Genomic DNA, 26974 nt, shown 5'->3' on the forward strand with positions numbered 1-26974 from the left:
ATTTTATATATAATATTTTTGATGAACAAAAAACTGTAAGCAGATAGATTAACGTAATAACGATATATTAAGAATGAAATGAATATTAGAGTGAAGGAATAAAGAAGTTTACATTTATAGGATGCTGATGACTGTTTAACATTAAACACATATCTCATTACAATTTTTACATTTATTACTTCAGAACCCAGATCTCCAGAAGGAAATCTATGTAAACCTTGTAGTAGGGCACATTTCTGTTTTCCTGATGAACACTACTCTCACAAGTTTAAACTTTCTTTAGCATTGGTAGGTTCAACACCTCTGGTACTTCTATATCTTCAAGCTTGATTTTTGATGGATTGAAAGGAAATCTTAGTGGGAACATGAATTTTGTGTCCATCAGCAATGTGGCCTGCAAGAGCAACAAGGTTATGCAAATAGTGATGAATAAAATACACAACATGAACCAGTGTACTTCCATAGCAAACCACACACACACACACACACACACACACACACACACACACACTCACTCACACTCACTTCTGGAGGGGAGATGGTGTATTCCTTTACCACAATGAGCAGTTATGGGTACCAGGAAATGCTCGCGGCATGCAGCACCATATTGCACAACATCAGTTCACGGCTAACATGTGGGTGGGTTTGGTCAGTGAGTGCTTCATTGAGCAGTACCTTTTACTATCCCACTTATTATCAGACTTTTCTGGAACAGGTTCTTCCCAGTTCGCTTGAAAATGCTACAGTAAATGTGATGCACAGCATGTGGTTCCAGCATAATGGAGTGCATGCTCATTTTGGATTGGCTATTCATAGGTGTTTGAATAAGTCATTATTGCATTAATTGATTGGGCATGGTGGACCAGGTCACTCGATTTGAGTCTTGGTTTCTTTCTGTGAGAGCCATGAAATCTCTCATGTATCGTAAGCTTGTGTAGTCTGAAATGGATCTCGTCACAAGAATTTTCTTTGCAGGTGTTGCAATCAAAGAAACTCCTGGTGTGTTTGACCATGTCTGGCAGTCAATGCATACTTTGATTTCATCATTGTTGAATGCTAAAATTATACTTTTATACTTGATGCTTGCCAATCAAATGAAATAATGTGGAAACGAACTCATCAGTTGGCATGTTAATGATTTCATGAATGTATTCAAAAAGAGTATTGCCTAGGGGTCCTGAATAAACACAAAACATCTATGGCGTTTTGTAATACAAATATGTTATAATCACTAAACAGCACTTAACAGGAAACACTGTACATTAACTCCTCACATTGGTGAAGAGCCTTCACACTTTTTTTTATGTATTTGTGAAATCTTCTCGAAACATAGCCAGCTGAGTCCAACTGCTTGAGTTTTAGTACTCCTATAGCTACATGTCAACTTTTGCAGCCCGTCCTTAACATATGATAATCACAATTTGTTTGCCCCGTATTTTTTACTCATTTGTTAAAATACTATGATAGTACAAACTCACTGTTAAATTATCATATCTGTGCTTGTTTGTAATGTACCACTCCACACATCACTTCTGTAGCTTGGTAAGACAGTTTATATTTCTTATGATCCACTAGTGAATGCAACTCCCACTAACATTTGTATTTATTAGGGCCATGTGGAAGGTCCAGGCAAAGCTTTGGCCTAGTTGTACACCATGGACGTGTACGTGAATAGACCTCAAGTATATGGTGGTAAAGGCAAGGACTCCACTTCAGACAGAAGAGATCGGATGCAAACTGCACTTGTAAGCCCTGACCTGGGCTTCCAATGTGGGAATGAACCCCTGTACATGCCTAACCTTCAATGGAGGGACTCCGGCCTCCACCAGGAAGCTGGTCACTGGACTTGTGCTAAAAGCTCCTGTTGCTAGTTGAATGCCACGATGGTGTACTGGGTCGAGTAAATGTAATGCTGAGGACACCGGTGTACCATAAACGAGACTCCCATATTCAAGGCAGGATTGAGCAAGGTCTCTGTAGAGCTGCAGCAGCATAGATCGATCTGCATCCCAGTTGGTGTTCCTCAGGCAGCAGAAGGCATTCAGGTGCTGCCAGCACTTCCATTTCAGCTGATGAAGATAAGGAAGCCACGTCAGTCGGGCATCAAAAACCAGTCTTAAGAATCTATATGTATCCTCTACAGTGAGTGGATCGTCATTAAGTTAAAAGATCTGGATGAATGGTACGACACTGACAGAAGTGCAAGATGCACGACTTCGCGGCTGAAAACTGGAAGCACTGGGCTACAGCCCATGACTGCACCTTGTGGATGGCTCCCTGTAGGCGCCGCTTGTAAAACCAGTACTGGAGGAGGTCGTCTGCATACAGAGAAGGTGAGACCAACACCCGGCAGCTGCTTCTAGACAGTTAATAGCCACTAAAAACAGAGATACACTCAATACAGAGCCGTGCGGGATCCCATTCTCCTGGATATGGAGGAACTATGGGAGGTGCCAACTTGGACACGGAAAGTACTGAACAATAGGAAATTTAGGATAAAAATCTGGAGCGGGCCCTGGAGACCTCACTCATATAATGCGGCAAGGATATGATGTCAGCAGGTCATGTTGTAAGCTTTTCATAAATCAAAAAATTCGGCAACCAGATGTTGGTATCTGGAAAAGGCTGTTCAGATTACAGACTTGAGGGAAACAGGTTATCAGTGGAAGAGTGACCCTGGTGGAAATCGCCCTGGCATGGAGCCAGTAGGCCACGTCACTCCAGAACGTAACACAAACGCTGACTTACCATACATTCTAACAGCTTACAAAGAACGTTGGTGAGGCTGATGGGCCGATACCTATCCATATCAAGCGGGATTTTACTGGATTTGAGCACTGGAATGATGGTGCTCTCCCACCATTGCGATGGAAAGATGCTATCGCACCAGATCTGGTTGAAGATGACAAGGAGATGTAGCTTGTAGTCAGACAAGATATGTTTGATCATGTTACTGCAGATCCGATCTCGTCCAGGAACTGTGTCAGGGAAATGTGCAAGGATGCAGAGGAGCTCCGACTTTGTAAATGGTGCATTATAAGGTTCATGGTGACATTGAGTGAACGAGAGGGCTTTCCTTTCCATCTACTGTTTGAGGGTGCAAAATGCTGGGGTATAATTCTCCGACATGGAGGTTGGGGGATAATTCTCCGACATGGAGGTTGGGGGATAATGCTCAGCAAAGTGCTCGGAAATTGCGTTTGTGTCAGTAGGTAACATGCCATTGATGTTAATGCCAGTAACGCCTGTCAGGGTCTGGTACCCACAAACACATCTGATCTTCATTCAGATTTGGGAAGGTGATATATGGCACCGAATGGTCGAGACATACCTCTCCCAACATGCCTGTTTCCATCTTTTTATAAGGTGGTAAACGTGGGCACAGAGCTGTTTTAAAAGCTATTAGGTGCTCTAGGGAAGGGTGCTGCTTATGTCACTGTAGAGCTCGCTGACACTCTTTAATGGCCTCAGTGATTTCTGATTACCACCAAGGTATTGACTTTCACTGGGGGAACCCTAAAGAACAAGGGATTGTGTTTTTCGCCACAGGAATGATCATTATAGTGACCTGCTCAACTACCATCGATGGCATCTTGTGGGGAGATTCAGTGGTGACAGCAGAAGTGAAAGCTTCCCAGTCTGCCTTGTTTAAAACCCATCTTGTTGGACGTCCAAGAAGATGGGAAAGTGGTCACTACCACACAAGTCGTCGTGGGCTCTCCAGTGGACAGGTAGGACAAGTCCTGGGCTGCAGAAGGATAAATCAGTGGTCGAATAAGTGCCATGAGCCACACTGAAATGTGTGGTGGCCCCAGTATTTAAGAGGCAGAGGTCGAGTTGAAACAGAAAAGTTTCGACATCTCTACCTTGGCCAGTAAGCACAATGCCACCCCACTAGGGGATATGGCCATTAAAATCTCCCAAAAGTAGGAAAGGTTTAGGAAGTTGATGAATCAGTGCAGTCAATGTGTTCAGGGGTACTGCACCATCTGGAGGAAGATATATGTTGCAGACAGTTATTTCCTGCGTCGTCCTTTTCCTGACAGCCACAGCTTCAAGAGGGGTTTGAAGGGGCTCAGTTTCACTGCATATTGAGTTCAGGACATAGACACAAACTCTACCTGACACACTATAATAGGCACTACTGTTCTTGTAATATCCCGTATAGCCATGGAGGGCAGGGGCTCACATTGCCGGGAACCAAGATTCCTGGAGCGCAGTGCAGAAAGCAGGTGTAAAGCTTAACAGTTGCCGTAGCTCAGCCAGGTGGTGGAAAAAACCGCAGCAATTCCACTGGAGGATGACGATATCATGAGGTTGGGAAGGCATGAAGCATGCAAGGAGGCAGGTTACGCCTCAGGGTCACCTGCTGCCACCGATTGAGTATTTGTATCCATTCCTATTGTGGATGACATGTCAGTGAGATCCAGGTCCTTAAGGGATGGTGAGATATCCACCTCAACTGCAGGTGCATAATTGGTCTCTGGAGGGTCCTTTTTCTTAGCAAACTTCTTTGTTTGCTTACCCTCTTGCTTCTCTTTATGGGCGCTGGGAGTACTTCTCTGAAGTAGTTTCAGGCACAGAGGAAGACCGAGAAGCTCTTCGTCCAGCAGCTTTTGGCTCCTTTAGCCACTGGTGTGTGTCCCCCCTGTGTCAGTAGAGACCTTGGGAGAGAGGGTACCAAAGGACCCCTTCTGCATGAGAGGAGCTGGAGGAGGCTGTTGCTTCTCTGGCTGGAGAAAGGGGACTGATGTCCCCTGCATTTGGGGGGCCTTGCTCCCAAAGTAGGTACTATGGGAGAAACGAAAGGAGATTTTCCCCCTACCACCAAGGGGCGGATGTATTCTGGTGGCCTGGACGGCCCCCTGTTCGTGGCGCACAGAGTGTGGTATGGTTGGTACTTGTGATGGCAATTGTAATGTAGCAGCAGCACATGTGGAGATCAACGAAATGGGGTGTTATCGATCAAATTTACGTTTAGCCTCTTAGTAAGTCAACCGGTCCAAGGTCTTGTATTTCATGATTTTTAGCTCCTTTTGGAGTACTGTGCAGTCTGGTGAGCAGGGGGAGTGCTGCTCTCCACAGTTGATACACGTGGTAGGGAGTGTCTGGATGCAGTGGATGTCCGCAGTCTTGTCATGTGGCGGTGGAAATGCAGTGGGAAGACGTGCCTGAATTTCCAGCATTAAAGCACTGCATAGGGGGAGGGATGTATGGTTTATCACCACAATGGTAAACCATCACCTTGACCTTTTCAGGCAATGAATCACCCTCAAAGGCCAAGATGAGGGCACCAGTAGCAACCCTGTTGTCTTTGGGTCCCCTGTAAACGCACTAGATGAAATGAACACCCCACCAATCTAGATTGCCACGTAGCTCATCATCAGACTGCAAGAGTAGATCGCAATGGAAAATAATCCGCTGGACCATGTTGAGGCTTTTATGGGGAGTGATGGAAACTGGAATATCATGCAGCTGGTCACAAGCGAGTAACGCCCAAGATTGGGCTGGGGTGCTGTCTGAATAAAGACTGCACCACTGCTCTTCTTGCACAGTGCTGTCACTTCCCCAGGCTTATCCTCAAGATGTTCAACAAAAAATTGAAGCTTCATAAGTAGAAAGGAGTCCCCGTCTATTCTGCTACAGACTAAATACCGAGGTGAATATGGCTCTCTTCTTTCTGTAGCCCACTGTTCCTCGCATGGTGTAGTGAGGGGGGGGAAACAATTTAGTGTCATATCTGTCAGCATTGTACTCGATCTTGCCCTTCGCAGAGATTGCTGGTGGCATATGGTCACCAGCGAGAGATGACTTAGTCAACTTCATTGCAGGTCATCTGCCCTGATGCCACCCTCTCTGATCAGGGGCTCTCCCCACAGGTGACACCCAGCCACAGCAAAGGCCACCTGGCATGATGACCATTGCCAGGAGTCCTGATGCTGCAGGAAGACAGGCATCTACTTCTTGGCATACATGGGGAGTTTACAGTTCAGGCATCAGCAGTGCAATCTCTGTGTTGTCAGGGGACTACTACCAAATGGGTACATGACAGCCCCACTACAACGGACTGGCTACCATGCTGAATAGTGGGTGCAGAGAAATACAATACTGTCATGGGGGCGAATGAGGACAGGAGACAACATAAGCAAGTGACATACCCTGTAAAGTGTCCTCGCGCATATACTTGAGTTGCAGGTGGATATGCAAAGCCATGACAAGAGGTTCAGGAGATCGAATCTAAGGGCACTATGGACAACTCTTGCACCATGTAAGGTGTCCTTCCCCATATGGCCTGCACTTCTGTGGAATTTGGAAAGTGGCAGGTCAAATCATAAAATGGGACCAGAACTTATAGCGCCAAAAAGTGCGAGATTCCTTTTAGTCACCTATTACGACAGGCAGGGATTCCTCAGTCCTATTCTAACCCCCGTACCCGCAGGGGGATCTCTGAACAGTCAAAGGGACTGTGTCTGTGATACAATATCCACAGTCAACATCTATCTTTAGGAGTTCTGGGAACCGGGGTGATGCAAAATGTTTTTTGATGTTTGTATAATCAGAACCAGCCAAGACCAAACCTTGTTAAGACAAGTCTGTGCATTTCATCTGTGGGGTGGAGCAACTCATTGTGAGCTACATATAGTATTGTCAGGAACCAGATTGAAGCATTGTTATGCTACTAAATGTCTAGGTTCAAATCAGGTGAATCTGGTGGTAAAGACATCAACGTGAGGTAACTGTATTGCCTCCTAGATCACTACAGTATGTTTCCAGGCATGAGACATGGAAAGTTATGTTGGAAGATGTCATCACTGGCAGAAAGAAATCAAGCATGAAGGAATGTAAATGGTCTACAACAGTGTCCATATACTCCATAGCTTTAATGTGTCTGATTATTTCTATACTTCCCACGAAAAACAAGGTGAATGTCCAACAGAGAATAAAACTACTCCAATTGGCCTGCATCCTGGCCTGTATATCCAGACACAATTACTGATCTTGTGTAACAAGAAATGTGATCCATCTAACTAAGCAAGACATTTACATTGATTCATGGCTTAATCTCCCTGATTCTGTGGCCACTGCAATCACAACTGGCAGTGTCATTGGGTCAACATGTGAACACACAAGGGTTGTTTGTTGTGGGGGCTTATTTTCAATAATGTGCACAAAACTATGCACCCCTTAACACTTCTGCCTGTTCAGCACTGTGTCATCAGATCTACCACTGAGCACTCCCTGTCTGCCTTTATAGAGCCGGCAAGTCTCTGACCTCCACATTCTATGATCAGCCATGTAGATTCAGCATCTTGTCACCTACCAGTGCTTTCACCATCCTTCAACCACCACTTTCTGTGGGTGCTCATAACAGTTGCATGTTATAGGTGACCTTGGGGTGGACAGTTGGCTATGATGTCAGGATGGGAGACAGTGGGGAGTTCATGGTTGGTGAAGGACGAGAGAGAAGAGACTGTCAAAATTAATGTTTTATTTTGCACTGTTACATTATCACTGTATCTATACTGGGAGATGGCCTTGCCCCGTTCTATGGGTGTCAGCAATGCATGAAGGTGAAGAGTAATCTTGCAGAGGTAGCCAATCCTGCAAATGAGTTACTGCACCCAGGCAGCCTCTGCATGTGGCACAGAGGCATGTCCACTGCGGTGGTGAGAAACAGCTGCTGTGCATAGGTTGCAATTTGTTGCCTCGTTGCCATCATGACAGGAGTTGGGCTGCTGCTGAAGTGATCCAGGAAGGTCTGCTGCACTGTGGTACTAAGTCTGAAGCACATACTCCATGTCATCTCCTTGTCTGCTATAGCCCTGTGCCCTTGTGGAACTGCTGCCTGAGTAAAACTGCTACAAAATTGATGACACTAATGGGGGAAAAGAATCGCAACACCAAAAAATAATTGTATACTCTATAACTATTCATTTTCACTTTGTTACCTATCATGTTTGGTTGGTTACTTTGTTTAAAGGCAGGAGAAGGGACCAAACTATGAGGTCATCGGTCCCTTGTTCCTAATAAAATAATGCCACAAGTGTGAGAATAAAACGGACGAAACGTATAACACAAAACAGAAAGAAAGGAAAAGCCACAAGAATGAAGGGAAGGCAATGAACACTAAAAGGAACAAAAGAGGACAAGGAAACAACAGGGACGCTAGAAACAGAAGAGAGTAAAACATGAAAGCAGATTACAGTGGCTAGCCAACCACGAGAAAAAAAGGGAAAGCAAGTCACTCTGCAACACATTAAAACCTCCACCCTAAAAGCACTAGGGTGGAGGACACAAAGGGTCAAAGGACATGTACTAAAACCTAGATAGAAGTATAAAACCCACTCTCACAGATAAAACGTAAAACTAAAGCTGCTGTGGAGGCATTGTTGACCAACACCAAAGTCAGGGTGCTGGGAAAGTTAAAAGTCTGCTGCAGAGTGGGTAAAAGTGGGCAGTCCAGCAAGAGGTGGACAACTGTCATTTAGGGGGCCACAGTGACACTCAGGTGGGTCCTCGCAATGGAGTAACCATGCGTTAGCCACATATGGCCAATGCGGAGCTGGCAGAGGACAACTGATTCCCTGCGAGAGGCCTGCGTGGAAGACTTCCACACATGTGTAGTGTCCTTAATGACATGCAGTTTGTTGTGCACGCTGTTATCCATTCCGTCTCCCAAAGCCGGAAAACCCTGTGGTGTAGGACAGAACGCAGGTCAGCTTTGGAGATGCCTACCTCCAGAAGCGGTTTCTGCATTGCCTGTTTGGCCAGCCTGTCAGCAACGATTCTGACGTATCCTGGTGTCCACACAAACACCACGGAATGGCGGGACTGTTCCAGAGGATAGATAGACTCCTGAATGGACGCTACCAGAGGGTGGCAAGGGTAGCACTGGTCGATAGCTTGTAAGCTGCTCAGTGAGTCAGTTCACAGGAGAAATGACTCGCCACGGCATGAGTGGATGTACTCAAGAGCACGAGATATGGCCATCAGCTCTGAAGTGAAAACACTGCAGTCAACTGGCAAGGAGTGCTGCTCAGCATGTCCTCCATGAACATATGCGAAGCCTACATGACCATCAGCCATTGAGCCATCGGTGTAAACCGCTTCAGAGCCCCGGGACACGTCAAGAATTGAGAGGAAAGTGACAGTCGAGAGCAGCAAGGTTAACGGAGTCCTTAGGGCCATGCAAAAGGTCCAGACGAAGCTGCAGCCAAGGTGTACACCATGGAGGCATACGTGAACGGACCGCAACTAGAGCTGGTAAAGGGAAGGACTCCAGTTTGGAGAGAAGGGACCGCACGCAAACCACAATCATTAGCCCTGATCTGGGCCGCCGATGCGGGAGATGGACTGCCGTGGGCAGGAAAAGGAGATGGTAATTCGGATGCTCAGGGTAACTATGAGCAGTTGCGCACGTCCGATCTACAGTGGAGGGCACCAGCCTCCACCAGGACACTGGTCACTGGACTCGTACTAAAAGCTCCTGTCGCTAATAAAATCCCACAGTGGTGCACAGGGTCGAGTAAATGCAATGTTGAAGGCGCTGCTTAACCATAAACCACACTCCCATAGTCAATTTAGGATTGGACAAGGGTTCTGTAGAGCTGCAGCCGTGTAGAGCGATCTGCACCCAAATTGGTGTTGCTCAGGCAACGGAGGGCATTGAGGTGCTGCCAGCACTTCTGCTTAAAGCTGACAAAGATGAGGGAGCCAACTCAATCGAGCGTCGAAAAAACTCCTAGGAATTGATATGTGTCTACTACAGTGAGTGGATCATCATTAAGGTAAAGTGCGGGTTCCAGATGAACAGTACTACGCCGACAGAAGTGCATGACACACGACTTTGTGGCTGAAAACTTGAAGCCATGGGCTAGAGCCCATGACTGCACCTTGTGGATGGCTCCCTGTATGTGCCGCTCGGCAACAACAGTACTTCTGCCGCAGTACGAAATGCAGAAGTCGTCTGCAAACAGAGAAGGTGAGACAGAGGGCCCGACAGCTGCTGCTAGACCGTAAATCGCCACTAAAAATAGAGAGACACTCAATACAGAGCCCTGAGGGACTCCATTCTCCTGGATATGGATGGAACTATTGAGAGGCACCAACTTGGACATGGAAAGTACGGAGCAACAGGAAGTTTTGGATAAAAATCAGGAGTGGTCCATGGAGACCCCACTCATACAATGTAGCAAGGATATGATGTCGCCAAGTCATGTCTTATGCTTTATGTAAGTCAAAAAAAGACGGCAATCAGGTGTTGCTGTCAAGAAAAGGCTGTTCAGATGGCAGAATCTATGGACACAAGATTATCAGTGGTAGAGCGACCCTGGTGAAGGCCGCCCTGACATGGAGCCAGCAAGCCACGTGACTCGAGGACCCAGCCCAAATGCCGACATACCAGACATTCCAACAGTTTACAAAGAACATTGGTGGGGCTGATGGGCCGATAGCTATCCACATCGAGCGGGTTTTTACCGGTTTTGAGTACCGGAATGATGGTGCTCTTCCGCCATTGCGATGGAAAGATGCCATAGCACCAGAGCTGGTTGAAGATGACGAGAAGATGTCACTTGTAGTCTGATCAGAGATGTTTAATTATCTGGCTGTGAATGTGATCAGGCCCAGGAGCTGTGTCAGGGCAATGTACAAGGGCACTGAGGAGCTCCCACTCTGTAAATGGGGTGTTATAGGATTCACTGCAGCATGTAGTGAATGAGAGGACATTCTCTTCCAGCCGCTGTTTAAGTGTGCGAAAGGCTGCAGGGTAATTCTCCAACGCAAAGTGCAGGTCAAAGTACAGGTCAAAGTGCAGGTCAAAGTGCAGGCCAAAGTGCTCGGCAAAGTGCAGGCCAAAGTGCTCGGCAAAGTGCAGGCCAAAGTGTAGGCCAAAGTGCTCGGCAAAGTGCAGGTCAAAGTGCATGTCAAAGTGCTCGGCAAAGTGCTCGGCAAAGTGCCCAGCAAAGTGCAGGCCAAAGTGCAGGCCAAAGTGCAGGTCAATGTGCAGGCCAAAGTGCAGGCCAAAGTGCAGGTCAAAGTGCAGGTCAAAGTGCTCAGCAAAGTGCAGGTCAAAGTGCTCGGCAAAGTGCAGGTCAAAGTGCTCGGCAAAGTTCAGGTCAAAGTGCTCGGCAAAGTGCAGGTCAAAGTGCAGGTCAAAGTGCTCGGCAAAGTGCTCGGCAATTGCGTTTGCGTCGGTACACGGTAACACCAGGGACATCTTTTGGGGCCTGGTACCTGAAAAGACATTTGATCTTTGCCCAGACTTGCGAAGGTGCCATTTGGCACCCAGTGGTGGAGACTTATCTCTCCAAACACTCCTTCTTCCGTTGTTTGATAAGGTAGTGAACACAGGCATGGAGCCGTTTAAAAGGTATGAGGTGCTCCAAGGAAGGGTGTCGCTTATGCTCCTGTAGAACTCGCTGATGCTCCTAAATTGCTTCAGCGACTTCCGGCGACCACCAAGCGACTGCCTTACGCCTCAGGCAGCCTGAAGAGCGAGGGATCGCGTATTCTGCCGCAGAAACAATTGTGCTAGTCACCTGCTCAACCATCACATCGATGTTACCATGTGGGGGAGCATCAGCGGTGACGGCAGAGCTGAAAGTTCCCCAGTCCACCTTTTTCAAAGCCCATCTGGGCAGGCGTCCTTGTGCCTGATGCTGGGGAAGTGGTCACTATCACACAGGTCGTCATGTGTTATTCAGTGGATAGATAGGAGAAGTCCTGTGGTGCAAATTGATAAATCAATGGCCGAGTAACTACCATGATGTCGAATTGCGACAGTAAAGTTTCGACATCTCTGCCTCAGCCAGTAAGCATGGTACCACCCCGCATGGGGTTATGGACATTAAAATCTCCCAGAAGTAGGAAAGGTTTAGGGAGTTGATCAATTAGTGCAGCTAATACATTCAGGGGCACTGCACCATCCAGAGGAAGATATACATTGCAGACAGTTACTTCGTGCGTCGTCCTTATTCTGACAACCACAGCTTCAAGAGGGGTTTGAAGGGGCACATGTTCACTACAGACTGAGTTTAGGACATAAACGCAAACTCCACCTGACACACTATTATCGTTGCTATGGTTCCTGTAATATCCCTTATAGCCGCAGAGGGCAGGGGTTCGCATTGCTGGGAACCAGGTTTCCTGGAGGGTAATGCAGATAGCAGGTGTAAAGCTTAACAGTTGCCGTAGCTCAGCCAGGCAGTGGAAAAACAAGCCGTAGTTCAACTTGAGGATGACATCGTGAGACTGGGAAGACATGGAACATTCACTGAGGCAGTTTACGCCTCAGAGTCACCTGCTGCCTCCGATTTATTGCCTGAGCAGTCTATATCCATTGTGTCTGAGGGTCTGGTGAGATCTAGGTCCTCAGCAGACGCCAGAATCTCCACCTCATCGTCAGACGCAGAGCTTGTAGGTAGCAGTGGTGTGGGTGCCACTGAAATTTCCTTCATCTTAGGGGTTTTCTTTTTGGATTTCTCTCACTGCTCCTTGGGTTTCCCTGGCTGGGAGGACTTCATTGGCTCAGTCTCTGGGACTGATGATGAGCATGAAGCCCTACAACCAGCTGCTTTTTGGCTCTTCAGCCACTGGCGGGCGTCATCTTTCCCACTAGAAGAAACCTGGGAAGGGAGTGACCCAAGGGACCCCTTCCTAGCCAGAGAAACTGAAGAAGACTTATGCTTCTCCGGCTTAGAAGTGGGGACGGACGTTCCTGATGGTTGGTGGAGTGTTGCTCCCAAAGTAGGTGGTGCAGGAGCAACAGGGAGGGAAACGCCCCCACCATCAAGGGGGCAGGTGTAGTCTTCTGGCTCTGAGAGGTGACTGGGGTTGGAGGAGCTGATGGTGCCAGAACTGTTGTAGCGGTGGTGTAAGACGATGTCATACACGCAGCATGCAAGCGTTCAAATTTTCTCTTAGCCTCAGTTTAGGTCAGTCTGTCCAGAGTCTTGTTCTCCATGATTTTCCTTTTTTTCTGGAGAATCCTGCAGTCAGGCGAGCAAGGTGAATGGTGCTCTCCACAGTTGACACAGATGGGAGGTGGGGCACACGGAGTATTGGGATGTAATGGACGTCTGCAATCTCAGCACGTGACGCTGGACATACAGCGGGAAGACATATGGCCGAACTTCCAGCACTTAAAGCACCACATCGGGGGAGTGATATAGGGCTTTACATCACACCATTAGACGATCACCTTGGCCTTCTTGGGTAAGGTATCACCGTCAAAGGCCAAGATGAAGGCACCGGTGGCAACCTGATTATCCTTCGGACCCCAGTGGACACACCGGACGAAATGTACACCTCGCCGCTCTAAATTGGCACGCAGCTCATCGTCGGACTGCACAAGAAGGTCTCTGTGATATATGATACCCTGGACCATATGTAAGCTCTTGTGGGGCATGATGGTTGCAGAAACATCCCCCAGCTTGTCACAAGCAAGTAACTCCTGTGACTGGACAGAGGATGCGGTTTTGATCAAGACTGACCCAGATCTCATTTTGGACAAGCCCTCCACCTCCACGAACTTGTCCTCTAAATGCTCAACAAAAAAGTGAGGATTCATCGTCATGAAAGATTCCCCATCAACACTCGAACATTCAAGGTACTGGGGTGAATAAGATCCGTCGCAATCCTTAGCCTGACGTTCATCCCATGGTGTGGCCAGGGAGGATAACGATTCTTATTCATAATTCTGTGCATTGAATTGAGCTTGTGATCGCTTAGAGGCTGCTAGTGTTTCACCACCAGCAAGAGATGATGGACTACTCTTCATCGCTTGTCATTCACCCTGATGCCACCAACTCTGACCAGGGACCCTCCCCACGGTCGCCACCCAGCTGCAGTAAAGGCCACCTGGCAGGATGGCCATTGCTGGGAGACCTGATGCCCCAGGAGGATGGGCATCTACCACTTGGCATACATGGGGAGTTAATGGCACAGGCATCAGCAGAGCAGTCCCTGTGTGGTCAGGGGCTACAACCAACAGGGTACATGGCAGCCCCACCGTAACGGACTGGCTACCGTGCTGGATATCAGGTGCCAAGAAGTCAACGCAGACATTGACACTGCATAGTGCATGGTGGAACACACACCCAGGAATTTGTCCTCACCCAAGAGATGGAGAATGGGCAGGACTGCAATGCGACAACAAGAAAGTGGGCTAAAGATCTCAATGCATGATGGACACGATGTACCTTGTAAGACACCCTTCACCAATTGGCTCGCTCTTCAGGAAAATTTTTGAGAATGGAGGTCAAACCATACAGGGGATCATCACATAAAGGCCGAAATGTGTGAAACTCTTTTTAGTCACTTCGTAAGCCAGGCAGGAATACCTCAGACCTATTCTAACCCCCATACCTGCAGGGGGGTATACATGTTTGTTATCTTGATATGGGTCTTATATTTTGGGAAATACCATTTTGACTATCTGCATAATTTGAAAATGTATCCCAAGCCAAAACTTGTCAATGAGTAAATGAAAGTGAAATTTTCAACCTTGTCTGTTTTTCCATTGTATTGAATATTTGCTTCATTCTTCTGTCCCAGCTCGTATGTATGTACATATTCACCTTGCATATTCTGTTGGCATAATCCGCTATGGCTTGTCAATGCCTCCTTGTAACAGTACTCAATCATTCCTGAAAGAACATTGCACAGCTCTGCTTCTTGTACCTCTTGAGAAGCCCCTAGTTTATCTGCTCAAACATTTATGATTTCTTAGTGCCTCTGTATATCCCACAGTAGTTTTCAGTTCTTCCACTAGATGTAATTTTGACACCAATAACAACTGAACATTGGACTAATCACCAATACCTGCTGACATCATTGGGTCCTCAACAAATACCACCACGTCCTCAGATGACCTTCCAGGAAAAGGAGGGGGGGGGGGGGCGTGCAGCAGCTGATCTATTACTTGGTCTGGTGCCTGGAGCAATGCCATTTCCTCATCCTTAACTGCAGTTTGCTCCCATTACTGTTTTATCTGCTGACAACTGTACTATCTTTTCTTTCAAAAAATGAACTGCCTTAAGCTCCAAACTGCACCATGTGTGACTGCCATTGCAACACCTTTACTCATCATCCACACACAATACACAAAGTATAAATATGCAACAGTGCACAACCTGAAAAAATAAATAAATTACAAACTACACCTTATCATTATCACTACACTCCATATACAGCCTTGCAACATGGCCATATGGTAGGATGTAAAGCAAGTTACATATACTCACTCAGCCCACACTGCAGAATTCCCGAGCAGATTACATTGTGAATATCTAACATCCTCCAAACACTGAGCCTTACCATTGTCCTGAATCTCAGACACATTATCCAGTTGCTCTGACCTAAACAAATAATTTCAAGTTATGGTGATAGTTACTGCTAGATCCCATGTCTGTCACACACAACAAAGATAACCAATAGTTCTCTCACTCCCCCTACTGTGCTGACACTGTAGGCAGTGGTCCAGACATCGTGCTGCTTGTACAATGCACCATCTGCTGCCTACTGGAGACGCCACCAATTCTGGTGCCAATTATAGCCAAGCCTGAGATGGAGGGGCTACTACAATGTAAGGATGGCAGACAGCAAATGTTTGAGGCAAGGTAGCAGGCTGGTGAAGGTTCAGAAAGAGGTGGCTGCCAAAATTAATATTTTATTTCACACTATTACGTTAGCACTGCATCAGTGCAAGGAGGCGACCATGCCCTCACTTCATGGGAAGAGGGCAGGTGGTCAGCAGGATGACAGCAAGCAATTGGCCAGCTGGCTGCAACCCACTCACACACAGCTATGCTGACACCTGCAGTTGGTGCTTGGCATATGACTGTCACAAGAGCCACAAACAACAGGTGTCAGTGGTGAATGAAGGCGAACAGGAATATTGCAGAGGTAGCCAATGAGTGACCACGCCCAAGTGGCTGCTGCTTGCAGGGACCAATTTCTCCCGGGACAAGAGTCCAGCTGCTGCCCACTGTACAACAATCTGTGCAACTACAGTGACATTATTTTTCTGCCGTGGAATATGCCTCTCTAGTGTGAAAGAGCAATGGGTACAGGGCACAATGAAACCTTTAGGCTGACTCAATGCAATAAATTTTATTACCCAGCTGGAATAGTGCCATCCTTTCTACACAAAAAGTGGTAAAGGGGTGGGGTGGATGGGGGTAGGGCGAGAGAAAGGGGTAGGGGGAGGGGGAGGGCGAGAGAAAGGGGGACGGGGAGGGCGTGGGAAAGGGGGAGGGGGAGAGGGAGGGGGAGAGTTGGGCAGATCATGTAACCATTGTGGGGGCATACCCCTCGTACTCAATAGCTGAAGTACAGGACTAGTTTCCTATGATCTTCCAAGATTCCTGCTGCAACACCTGTGAAGGCAAGTTTTTAACTACAGAAGGAGAAACCACTCTGGACCACAGGAGGGCTGCCACTGAAGAGGAGACAGACTTCAAGAATACAGTCTTCAGTGTTACCCAGCAGCAGTTTTTGGTTATACGGATATGCATTTTCAGACTGCTTTTATTTTGCTGATTGGTTTGTTTCACGGTAAATATTTTTTCTTCCTGAAGGCTTATTCTTCCCCTCACTGCTCCTGTAGAATTCTTACCCATACATATCTATAGGTACTAAGGTGCTGCAAAACTTTTTTTTGTCTTTTGTTAACGATAAACTAGCACTGCAATTTAACAGCTATGGTACTGCAGAGACTGTTAGACACCATATCATTCTTTCTAAATCTTGAATATTTATTAGGTACTTACCATCTGCAAAGGGTAAACAGTTAGATGGGATTGAATATGGATATATGGCATTCACAACTAAGTATATTATAAACAAAAAATAGTCTAAACCCATGTAGCTAACAAAATTTCAGCTGTCATCCTTAGGGAATTGATTGGATGTCATATCATTCAACCATCTTGCTGATCAGTGATATCACACACAAAATACTAGATAGTGAGTAATAGTATAGGTCAGGGAGAAACTGTGGGAGATGTCACTGTCAAAGCTATCGAGGTGGTCAGTCAGGAAATGGAACACTACTCTCAGAGAGCTCTCCAGGACTAATTAATTTTTCATTGGACTACAAAAACATCATACTGCTGAGAGGAATTAAAATGAAGAAGGCTAATTGTGGTACCTTTGTCAGTGTAGAAAATGCAACACATTACATGGTTTATAGACGTCTAACAATTTCTCTAAAAGGTTCAGTAGTTATGAAACATTGCAAGAGCAGCAATTTGCTCTCATTTCTCCATACCTGTTTCTGAGGTTCACTTCTTTCCAGGAGCTTGGCCTGTATTCTACAAATAAAGCTGACAGGAACACATTCTTCAGATTCATCAATGGTTGTATACAGATTGAGTATTTTGATTATCTGAAAAACATGTGTAGCAGTTAGAACCATACAAAATAAAATGAGTAATAACTACAGCAGAAATATTCATTAAATTAATAGCTGTACTACTACTACTGCTGCAACATTACATTTGTAAGGATGTCAACTTTCTCCTAACTTCAGTATCTGATAAAATGGAGACAGACAAAACTGTTCCTCAAAGAAGAATTTCAGAAGGAAGAATTAATTGTACATACAAATAGTACATAATTCAGAGACAACAGCTGATACTCATTAAGACTTCAAGCACATAGAATTCTGATGATATTCTGTCTGCAAGTATCATGTCACCATATCTGATATAACAAATGCCAACACATTTGTGTTCTCACACTGACAATGGCAGATATCGTTAGCCATGAAAGCCCCATTCTTCTTCTTTAAGATTACTAGTTTTACTGATTACCAAGTCAAGATAAACCAGTTAAGCATGTCTTTAAAAAGGGACTGCAGGAGCTCAATATTTTGGAAATGGAAATTAAATTATTCAACAATCCTTTCCTGGTTTCATTCCATGATCTGTCACCATTACCAAAGTTAAAATATGTGAATCTTGTATTTCTAACTTCAATGAAAGAAAGATACCACAGCACACTGACTTTGTCCTAGTGGGATTTTTCATTACAGCAAAAATGTTTCACAACCTATACAAAAATATGGTCATGATCATGTGCATGTTTGGGTATATATATATATACTAATGTTATCACTTTTTTTGTCCATAGCAAGAGTAAAAAGCAAAGAAGGGAGTTTTCTTTATGAGGTTACAATGAATCTTCCACAGTAACACTGCAAACACTTTAATTCTCAATATTTCCTCTTAATATGGAAAAACCTCAAACTTCAGAAGCCTAATGAACATATTACATACTATTAATAGAATTCCTTATTATTTATTTCCTTTGTTTCCTGCATTTTTTAGTTAATGTAACACTCCAAATTTCTTGTTGGCAATAACATAATGTGCACCATTTATAGTTGTCAGATTACAAGGTGCTGCTATGCAGGCTAATTCAATTCCTCACTGACACCAATACTGGTTGGAGCAATCCACAAATTATTACAAGCACATAAGTTGGAACAACCTGTTCTAGCTGCAGAGAATTACATCATCAGTTGCTGTATAATATACATATGAAGCACCAAGAAATGCTAATTACTTTAATGAAAAAACAACTGTAGCTCACAAGTCTTTATAAATATGTTTCTTCCTAACCCATATGGTATATAAACCAGTCTTTAACATGAGTGGATGCATTACTATGTAAGAACCATCACAATGAGCAATCTAATCATGCACAAAATTTAATAAATCAGTTATAACTGACACCAATTTGAAACAATGATACAGTTAATTTTGAATACATACCTGCAACATTGAAAGTTTATCACACATATTGCATACATGCTGAACATCTTCATCCAGCTTACGAGCCTGTAGCAAGTGGGCAGCCTGAATTATGGGCTGTAATGTGGTTGGCACATCAGTATACTGGAACAAATGTGATACTTAACCATTTGAAACACTGAATTTTGCTGCATTTAAAATTATTAAGAGAACACCAAGTACTATGTTTTGGTCTGTATTGAACAGCAGAATTGAATAGACATCCACAAAAGAAATCTCAATTCTTCAATTTACCAAATGTGGGCACTGATATAATCAAGTTATGTGTCATAAGTGGATTTCTGCTGATGATCATCTAAAGTACCATTTTATGTAAAAACTAATGGAATACTGGTAAAAAAGACCTATGTAGATTCCCATTTCCTTTCAAATTTTAATGCTCTGTTGATAGTACAGCCAGGAAAGGGAGGAACACTTGTGATAATGTGAAAGGGTCAAAAAAGAAATCAGTGGTGAGGAGTAGAAAATTTAGGACTGGTCCTGTATGAAATTCCACGAACAAACACAGACGAATGATTTTAGTGTCACATGGACATCTTTGATTATTATTCACAAAAAAGGGGAGCACTCTACAACACAAATGTAGAGTGGGGTTCCTGCAAATGATAGCTTTTCTCCTGTAAAACTCTATTCCCTGCAGGAGTACACAGATCCACTTCACTGCATTATTAAATCACTTAACTCAGTCACAAATGGGAAACTTGGATGGCTGGTGCAGTTATTCCTACTCACTGAAATGAATGGCTACAGATGACAGTGATAGACCACCAATATGTTAGAAATATCAATAAACTGCCAAAACAATACTGATATTCATACATTGCTACTGTACCACTGATATTTTTCTCACTATACTGGCCTTTCATAATTATATTTGATAAACATTTTTACTGGATACTGAATTAAATAATCACTGTTTTTCAGGTATCCCTGTTAGAAGGACTCTGTAAAATGAAGACTCATTAAGTACTGTTAATACCAGATTGATATGACACATAATAAAGAAGATTAGAGATTGTTACATTCATAAAATGACCAGTAAATATCAATGTGCAAAGCATGGTGTGCTCTGAAACATTTGTGCTTGCATCAGTGTTGTACTCTGTTGTTGGATCTTTCTTAATCTGTGTTACAGAGCAGACAAACTTTCAATCTCCATGTCCTTTGGTGGGGTGCAGCTGTCCAACATGTCACCTACTCATACTTTCACTGCCCTTCAACCACTTTCCATGGATACTGAGAACAGTAGTACACAAAGAGCTAACCAACTTAGGTTTCAAGTCATAATAACTGCCATTTGTAGTAGTAGTATTAGTAGCAGTAGTAGCAGCAGCAGCAGCAGCAGCAGCAGATTTATTCATCCGTAGATCTCTTATTACAAGGATATTGGACATGTTAAAGTATTTACAAGTTTAGAACAATTTAAAATAAGCTAATTAGTAGACACACACATTTCCAGAGTTCTAGTTAGAGACAACCATTAGATTTACTCCTGGTATAGAATACTTTTTTTAACAAATAATTTGTTAAATAATGTAATGCCACACTGTTCAGTCATATCTCACTATCAGTCACTGCACATGGGCCATTTTCTGTACCGCAACTTCCCATTTGCTATCCTGAAAAACTGAATCAGCATTCCTCCATAAAGAGTGAGATGTTGAGGTCAGAAAGAGGAAGAGACGTTACTATTGTGCCATGCATTGCTTGGGGGGTAAGTATTTCTAGAAAGGAAAAGAGAAGGAAAAAAACTAAGTGAAGGTGTTATGTGGAATGTTGTATGTTTTATCATCATCATCATCATCATCATTTATTTATTTGTATAACTTTTTTTATCAAACCCCTACTCTGTTTTAGCTAAGTAATCCTTCAATGCATAAAATATATTGTATAACAGGCACTTTTAGCTGTCTTTTTAAAGAAGTGTATTTCTGCAATTTCTTTAATCTCTTTTGGTAATTTATTGTACAGTTTTATTCCTTGGTAGAAAGTGCTGTTTTGAGTTTTATGTTTTTTTTTCTTGGTAAATGTAAGTTGAGTCTATCTATCTCTTGTTGCATGGCCATGGACAGAGCTGTTTGTGCAGTAATTACCAATGTTATTTTTGATGTGTACAATTGACTGGTGAATGAATTCACAAGGAGCAGTTAAAATCCCCAGTATTCTGAACAGAACTTTACAAGTTTGAAAATTATGTTCATATTTTGTGCATTTGTTCCCCAAAAAAGAATGCCATAGCTAATCATTGAGTGTACATATGAATAATAAGTAACTAAATGACACTGCATGTTACACACTGATGATAGGATTCTAAGGGCTGATGACATTCTGTTTGCAAGTAGCTTTGTGTGTTTGCACCACTTCAACTGAGAATCAATAGTCATTCCTAAAAATTTTGCATTTATTACACAGTCTATAGAGGTAAAATCTACATTTAATTTAACATGGTCATTTTTCCTCTTCAAACTGAAATTCATGGCATTAGTTTTCTTCATGTTAAATGTCACTTTATTGCTTATTGACCAATCATAAACTTCCTTGAGAGTTTCAGTTGCTTTCTTGGCAAGGAGTTCTCTTGTTTTCTCCATGACTATAATATTGCTGTCATCAGCAAAGACAATTTTTTCACCACGAGTAACACAAGTGGGAAAGTCATTGATGTGCTACCATGTGGAACCACTATATTAATGTATTTTGGTTCTGATAAGAGTTTTACTAAATGTTTAGTTCTATTTGAAGTATGTGTTCTCTATTCTTTGTGCCCTATCTGCTTCATATGATGGAAACCAGTCATTAGCTACTCCTCTTATTCCTAATGCTTCTAATTTATTTAATAGAAGCTTGTGGTTGACTGTATCAAACGCCTTAGAAAGATCCAAAAATATGCCTGTGACATACTCATCTTTATCAAGAGCATCAAGTACAAATTTTGTGAATTCTACTATTGCTGACTTCGTATTTTTGCCACTTTGTAAACCAAACTGTGATTCGCTTAAAAGATTGTATGTATTCAGGTAATTCATTAATCTGTCTTTCATAATTGCTTCTATTATTTTTGAGAATGCTGACAGCAGGGAAATGGGCTGGTAATTTTCTGTGTCTTCTGCATTATACTGTATTTCTTAAGCAAAGGTACAACTCTTGCCTGCTTTAACTGCTCTGGAAATGTCCCTGATGTGAAGGATTCATTTATTATATTTGTTAAGGGGCCTTGTATAATCCCTATGCATTGTTTCAGTACAAACACTGGTACTTTATTTAAGCCTGCTGACAATTTATTTTTTAGTTACTGAACAATTTTATTAACTTCATTCTCTGTGGTTGGAAGTAACATCATTGTATTTAGTGCAACATTATTTGCAGGTGTTATATTTTTTTTGGGGAATTTTTGCTGTAACTTGTTGGCAATACTTGAAAAATGCTCATTTATATAGTTTGCTAAGTGTTGTGGATCATTTATTACCTTATCCCACTCCCTTCGCAGTATGTTATTCTGCATTTGTTTGCCTCTCTCCATTTCCTTTTTTAATAACATCCAAGACTGTTTTGCTTTCATTCTCTGCATTATATATTATTTTATCATTAAATGACTTTTCTGCAGAAATCAGCACATTCTTGTAGGACCTTTTTGTATCTGTATTCTGGATCATTGCAAATCTTTTTGTTGGAACTGAGTTGTTTAAGTGTTTGGGAGGACTTCTTAATACCTGCTGTTATCCATCTGTTTTTGTGAGATGTTCATACAGACATGCATACTTTTGGAAATGCCTTTTCAAAGTTAAATTCAAACAATGTGGAGAATTTAGAGAATTTCATATTCACATTGGTTTCCTTCTGATAGATGTCATTTGTAGACTTGGAGTTTAGGGAATGATTCGATGCCTGATTTTACTACTGTTATTTGACAGAGATTGTCTGATAGTTTGAGATCTTTTACAGCTAAATCACATTTTTCCCTGTCCATATTTGTGGCCACAGGGTGAATTACTGATGCAGTCATTGTAGTAACCCTTGTTGCACTATTGACCAATAGGGACATGCCAAAACTCTGAAGGATGTTTATGAAGGTGCTGCTGGATTCATCTATGATATTACTGTTGATGTTAATATCCCCACACAGAATTATGTTGACCTTTGCACTTCAGACTACTTCTAGAACTTCTCTTAATTTATTGAAAAAAATGTCCACACTACTACTGGGAGATCTATACTCACACAAAAGGATTAATTTCTTGGTTATATCAAGCCCTGTTAATTCAGTAGCTGATATTTCAAAGTGTTTGTCTTCACTTACTGTACTGAGGTCATGTCTTCATTTGAACTGTATTCCTTTTCTAATATAAATACATGATCCTCCAACCCTTGAAATAGTTGCCATTCCATACAATGTTAATACTACATATTCGATTTCTGTGTCTCTACACCAGTGCTCAGTAATACAAACTACTGTGCAGTTCAAAGATTGGAAATCAACTTCTAATAGTTGTATTTTAATTTTTATTGATTGCATGTTTTGATGGAGGATTGTTAAGTCTGTGAAATGCCCCATGTTACTCTTTCCAATGGTTTATTTTTCTTTGCGACATCTGGTACGTGTGAAATTTGAAGTGTTAAAATATGTCTTGTGAGTGATTGTTTCAGTATTTTTTAAACTGCTTGAGATAATCTCTATGAGGGGAACCTGGTGTCTGGATTTATCCTAAAAAAGACCTACTTTTCCTACCTATGACAACAGTTATTTGACCATGTGTGGCCCAAGATCCACTCCCTATACTTTCATGAATCAGCTGTATCAATCTTCCCTTCCCAGTCCTGTTTAGGTGCAGGCCATGCCTAGGGAAACCCTATCTGTTGATAATCCCGATGGGCAGCAGAGAAACATGAGCAAAGTTGGTTGTCCTCAGAGCCATCCTTAACCCCACATTGATTCACCTCACAGCTCCATCAAGGTGTGGTTGATCATGAAGCAGGAACAGCTCAACAAAGTGTACGTTGGTGCCATGAGTCAGGGAAGCTATCTTGTCCGTGTCACCACCTGTGTCATATGCCCCATCCCTGTCCAAACTGTTTCCCATCCCACCCACTATCACTACATGGTCCTCTTCTGTGAAGTCCTTACATAAAGACCCTAGGTCCTCTATCAAATGACTTAGCCCTGCATTTGGCTTGAATATACTGGTGGCCTGGTACGCTGCCCCTAAACTTTCCTTTAACTGAGGACCTACACCTCAACCATGGCTACTACCTAGCAGCAGCACTTTCTTCTTCCTAACACTTTGTACATTCCTAGGCTTCTTGGCCATGGTTGAAGTGTGCTGCATATTTCCTGCTCCTCATTCTACCTGAGGCACTTCTCCATGTAACTCTGGTAGTGGTAGATGCCTGTTTTTGCTGTTGACGATAAAACTGTCAGATAATGTTCTCTTTCTTCCTATCCTCCTACCAGCTGCCACTTCCCAGCCACCCTCCTCCCCCTATCTCCCTTGATCCTTATGAATTCCTTCCTTGCTCCCTCCGACTGTGTCTGAAGGTCATAGATTTTCCTTTCCTGTTCTCCAATCAAAATGTTCCTACTGCATACTCTGCAGTTCCAGGAGAGAGCCTCTTCTGTTCTCCCAATATTCTCCCCATTTCTATGTTTGCTGTTTACTTGTACATGAATAAACAAACATTGTTCTTTGGGCCACACTATTGTTTATGTCTAATATTATGACACAATTGGTGTTGAGTGTGGTGTTCACTTCATCATGCTCAGTGTATTTGGTTTTTCTGTCAGTTCTCATGTCCATGCAAGCAGCGCTGAAATCTCTCCTTTAGGAAAAGGAGGCCCTTTCAGTTGCTACCACAAATTTGTCAGCCACACTGACTGTGTAGGTAGGCTTCTATGTTGTCAGCATAACCACTACCCTTTCCCCATTATTGTGTTGGGTCTGAAGACAATTGGCTTATGAGAAGTGGCTTAGGTAAGACCACTTTGTTTTTGGTGTCACCAGTGCAATCATGCTTAAGGCTTTGTTCACTTCTTGGATTTCCCCTCAAATTTACCAGTTGTTATTCCATCTTGTCCCACTCCAGGAACCATGATCACTTTCATTTGATGAAATGTGTAAGTGTGTAATTTCTCCAGTTATCACCAAAAGTGCATGCATGTAATTGCAGCACATGCTGAGTTCTATTGTTGACATAAATAGCCCCATCAGTCCTATGGCGTCAGTTGCAAATATCAGTTTGTTACTGATGCTTGTCAGGATTCACATCCTGATTCTACGGTCTGTGTTGCCACCATTAGATTGGCTCCAGAAAGGAGGGGCATCAATACAGACTACAGTCTGATAATCTATTTTTGGCTGAAGTGTTGAATATTAGTCAATCTTTTGAGGCATCTCATGCTGTTGGTGATTAGACTGAGGCTTGGTATGATGTCACCACAGCAACTTCTGTTCCTGGTTGTTTGACATCAGTTAGTTCTTGGGGGAAGAAGGAGGGGAGGGTGGAGTATACCAATCAGATTCCTTTCAGAGTATGCGCTTTTCTTAGCAATTGTATACAACCACTCACTTGACGAAAGGTCTGTTCCTAAAGACTGGAAATAAGCACAGGTCACACCAATATTCAAGAAAGGAAATAGGAGTAACCCACTGAACTACAGACCCATACTACTGACCTCAATTTGCAGTAGGATTTTGGAGCATATACTGTACTCTAACATTATGAATCACCTTTAAGAAAATGACTTATTGATACATAACCAACACAGATTCAGAAATTATCTTTTTTGTGCAATGCAGCTAGCTCTTTATTCCCATGAAGTAATGAGGGCTGTTGACAAGGGATCTCAGATCGATTCCATATTCCTAGATTTCCACAAGGCTTTTGATACTGTTCCTCACAAGTGACTATTAATGAAATTGCGTGCATATGGAGTATTGTCTCAGTGGTGTGACTGGATTCGTGATTTCCTCTCAAAGAGGTCACAGTTCGTAGTAATAGACAGTAAATCATCAAGTAGAACAGAAGTTATATCTGGTGTTCCACAAGGTAGTGTCATAGGCCCTCTGCTGTTCATGATGTACATAAATTATCTAGGTGATAATCTGAGCAGCCCCCTTAGATTGTTTGCAGATGATGCTGTAATTTACTGTCTATTAAAGTCATCAGACGATCAATTCCAATTACAAAATGATCTAGAGAGAATTTCTGTATGGTGGAAAAAGTGGCAGTTGGCACTAAACAAAGAAAAGTGTGAGGTCATCCACATGGGTACTAAAAGAAATCTGATAAACTTTGGGTATATGATAAATCACACAAATCTAAAGGCTGTCAATTCAACTAAATACCTAGGAATTACAAGTATGAGCAACTTAAATTGGAAAGACCACATAGATAATATTTTGGGGAAGGTGAAACAAAGACTGCGCTTTGTTGGCAGAATACTTAGAAGATGCGACAAACCAACTAAAGAGACAGCCTACATTACACTTGTTCATCCTCTGCTGGAATATTGCTGTACAGTGTGGGATCTTTACCACGTGGCATTGACGGAGGACATGGAAAAAGTGCAGAAAAGGGCAGCTTGTTTCGTGTTATTGCATAATAGGGGTGAGAGTGTCACCTGACATGATATGTGAGTTAGGGTGGCAGTCACTGAAACAAAGGCAGTTTTCTTTATGGCAAGATCTATTTATGAAAGTTCAATCACCAACTTTCTCTTCTGAATGCGAAAATATTTTGTTGACAACCATCTATGTAGAGAGGAATGATCATCATAATAAAATAAAAGAAATCAGAGCTCGAACAGAAAGATTTAGGTGTTCCTGTTTCCCACGCGCCATTTGAGAGTGGAATGGTAGAAAAGTAGTATGAAAATGATTCGATGAACCCTCTGCCAGGCACTTAAGTGTGAATTTCATAGTAACCATGTAGATGTAGATGGCAAGTTACCCAGTGCCTAGGGCACATAGCCTTGACATGCTACATGAAACAGTGTGGGAAAGATGGGCGACGTGGTTGGTTGTCATTTGTCACTGTCGATGAGGGTGCAGAAGCTGCGTGCACTATATATAATATTTTGCATGCGTCATTCCAAGCCCTCTTCTGCAGGTGTTAATTGTGTATCTCCAATGCTTATGACTTTTAACAAACTGTTTATTGAAGTG

At 43.2% G+C, this 26974-nt stretch overlaps 1 protein-coding gene across 1 annotated transcript in view; it reads right to left on the bottom strand.

The window, feature by feature from the left end:
• Positions 1–268: 268 nt before the first annotated feature.
• The window catches only part of LOC126471270 (unconventional myosin-Va-like), a 70181-nt gene continuing 43475 nt past the window's right edge, over positions 269–26974 (bottom strand). Inside the window, exons 8-9 of the mRNA XM_050099389.1 lie at positions 18780–18902; positions 269–394 (exon numbers count right to left, since the gene is read on the bottom strand). Of these exons, the coding sequence (XP_049955346.1) occupies positions 269–394; positions 18780–18902 (249 nt within the window). The remainder of the gene's footprint in view (positions 395–18779; positions 18903–26974) is intronic.

This window comes from Schistocerca serialis, chromosome 3, assembly GCF_023864345.2.
Source record: "Schistocerca serialis cubense isolate TAMUIC-IGC-003099 chromosome 3, iqSchSeri2.2, whole genome shotgun sequence".
NCBI classification, from domain to species: domain Eukaryota; kingdom Metazoa; phylum Arthropoda; class Insecta; order Orthoptera; family Acrididae; genus Schistocerca; species Schistocerca serialis.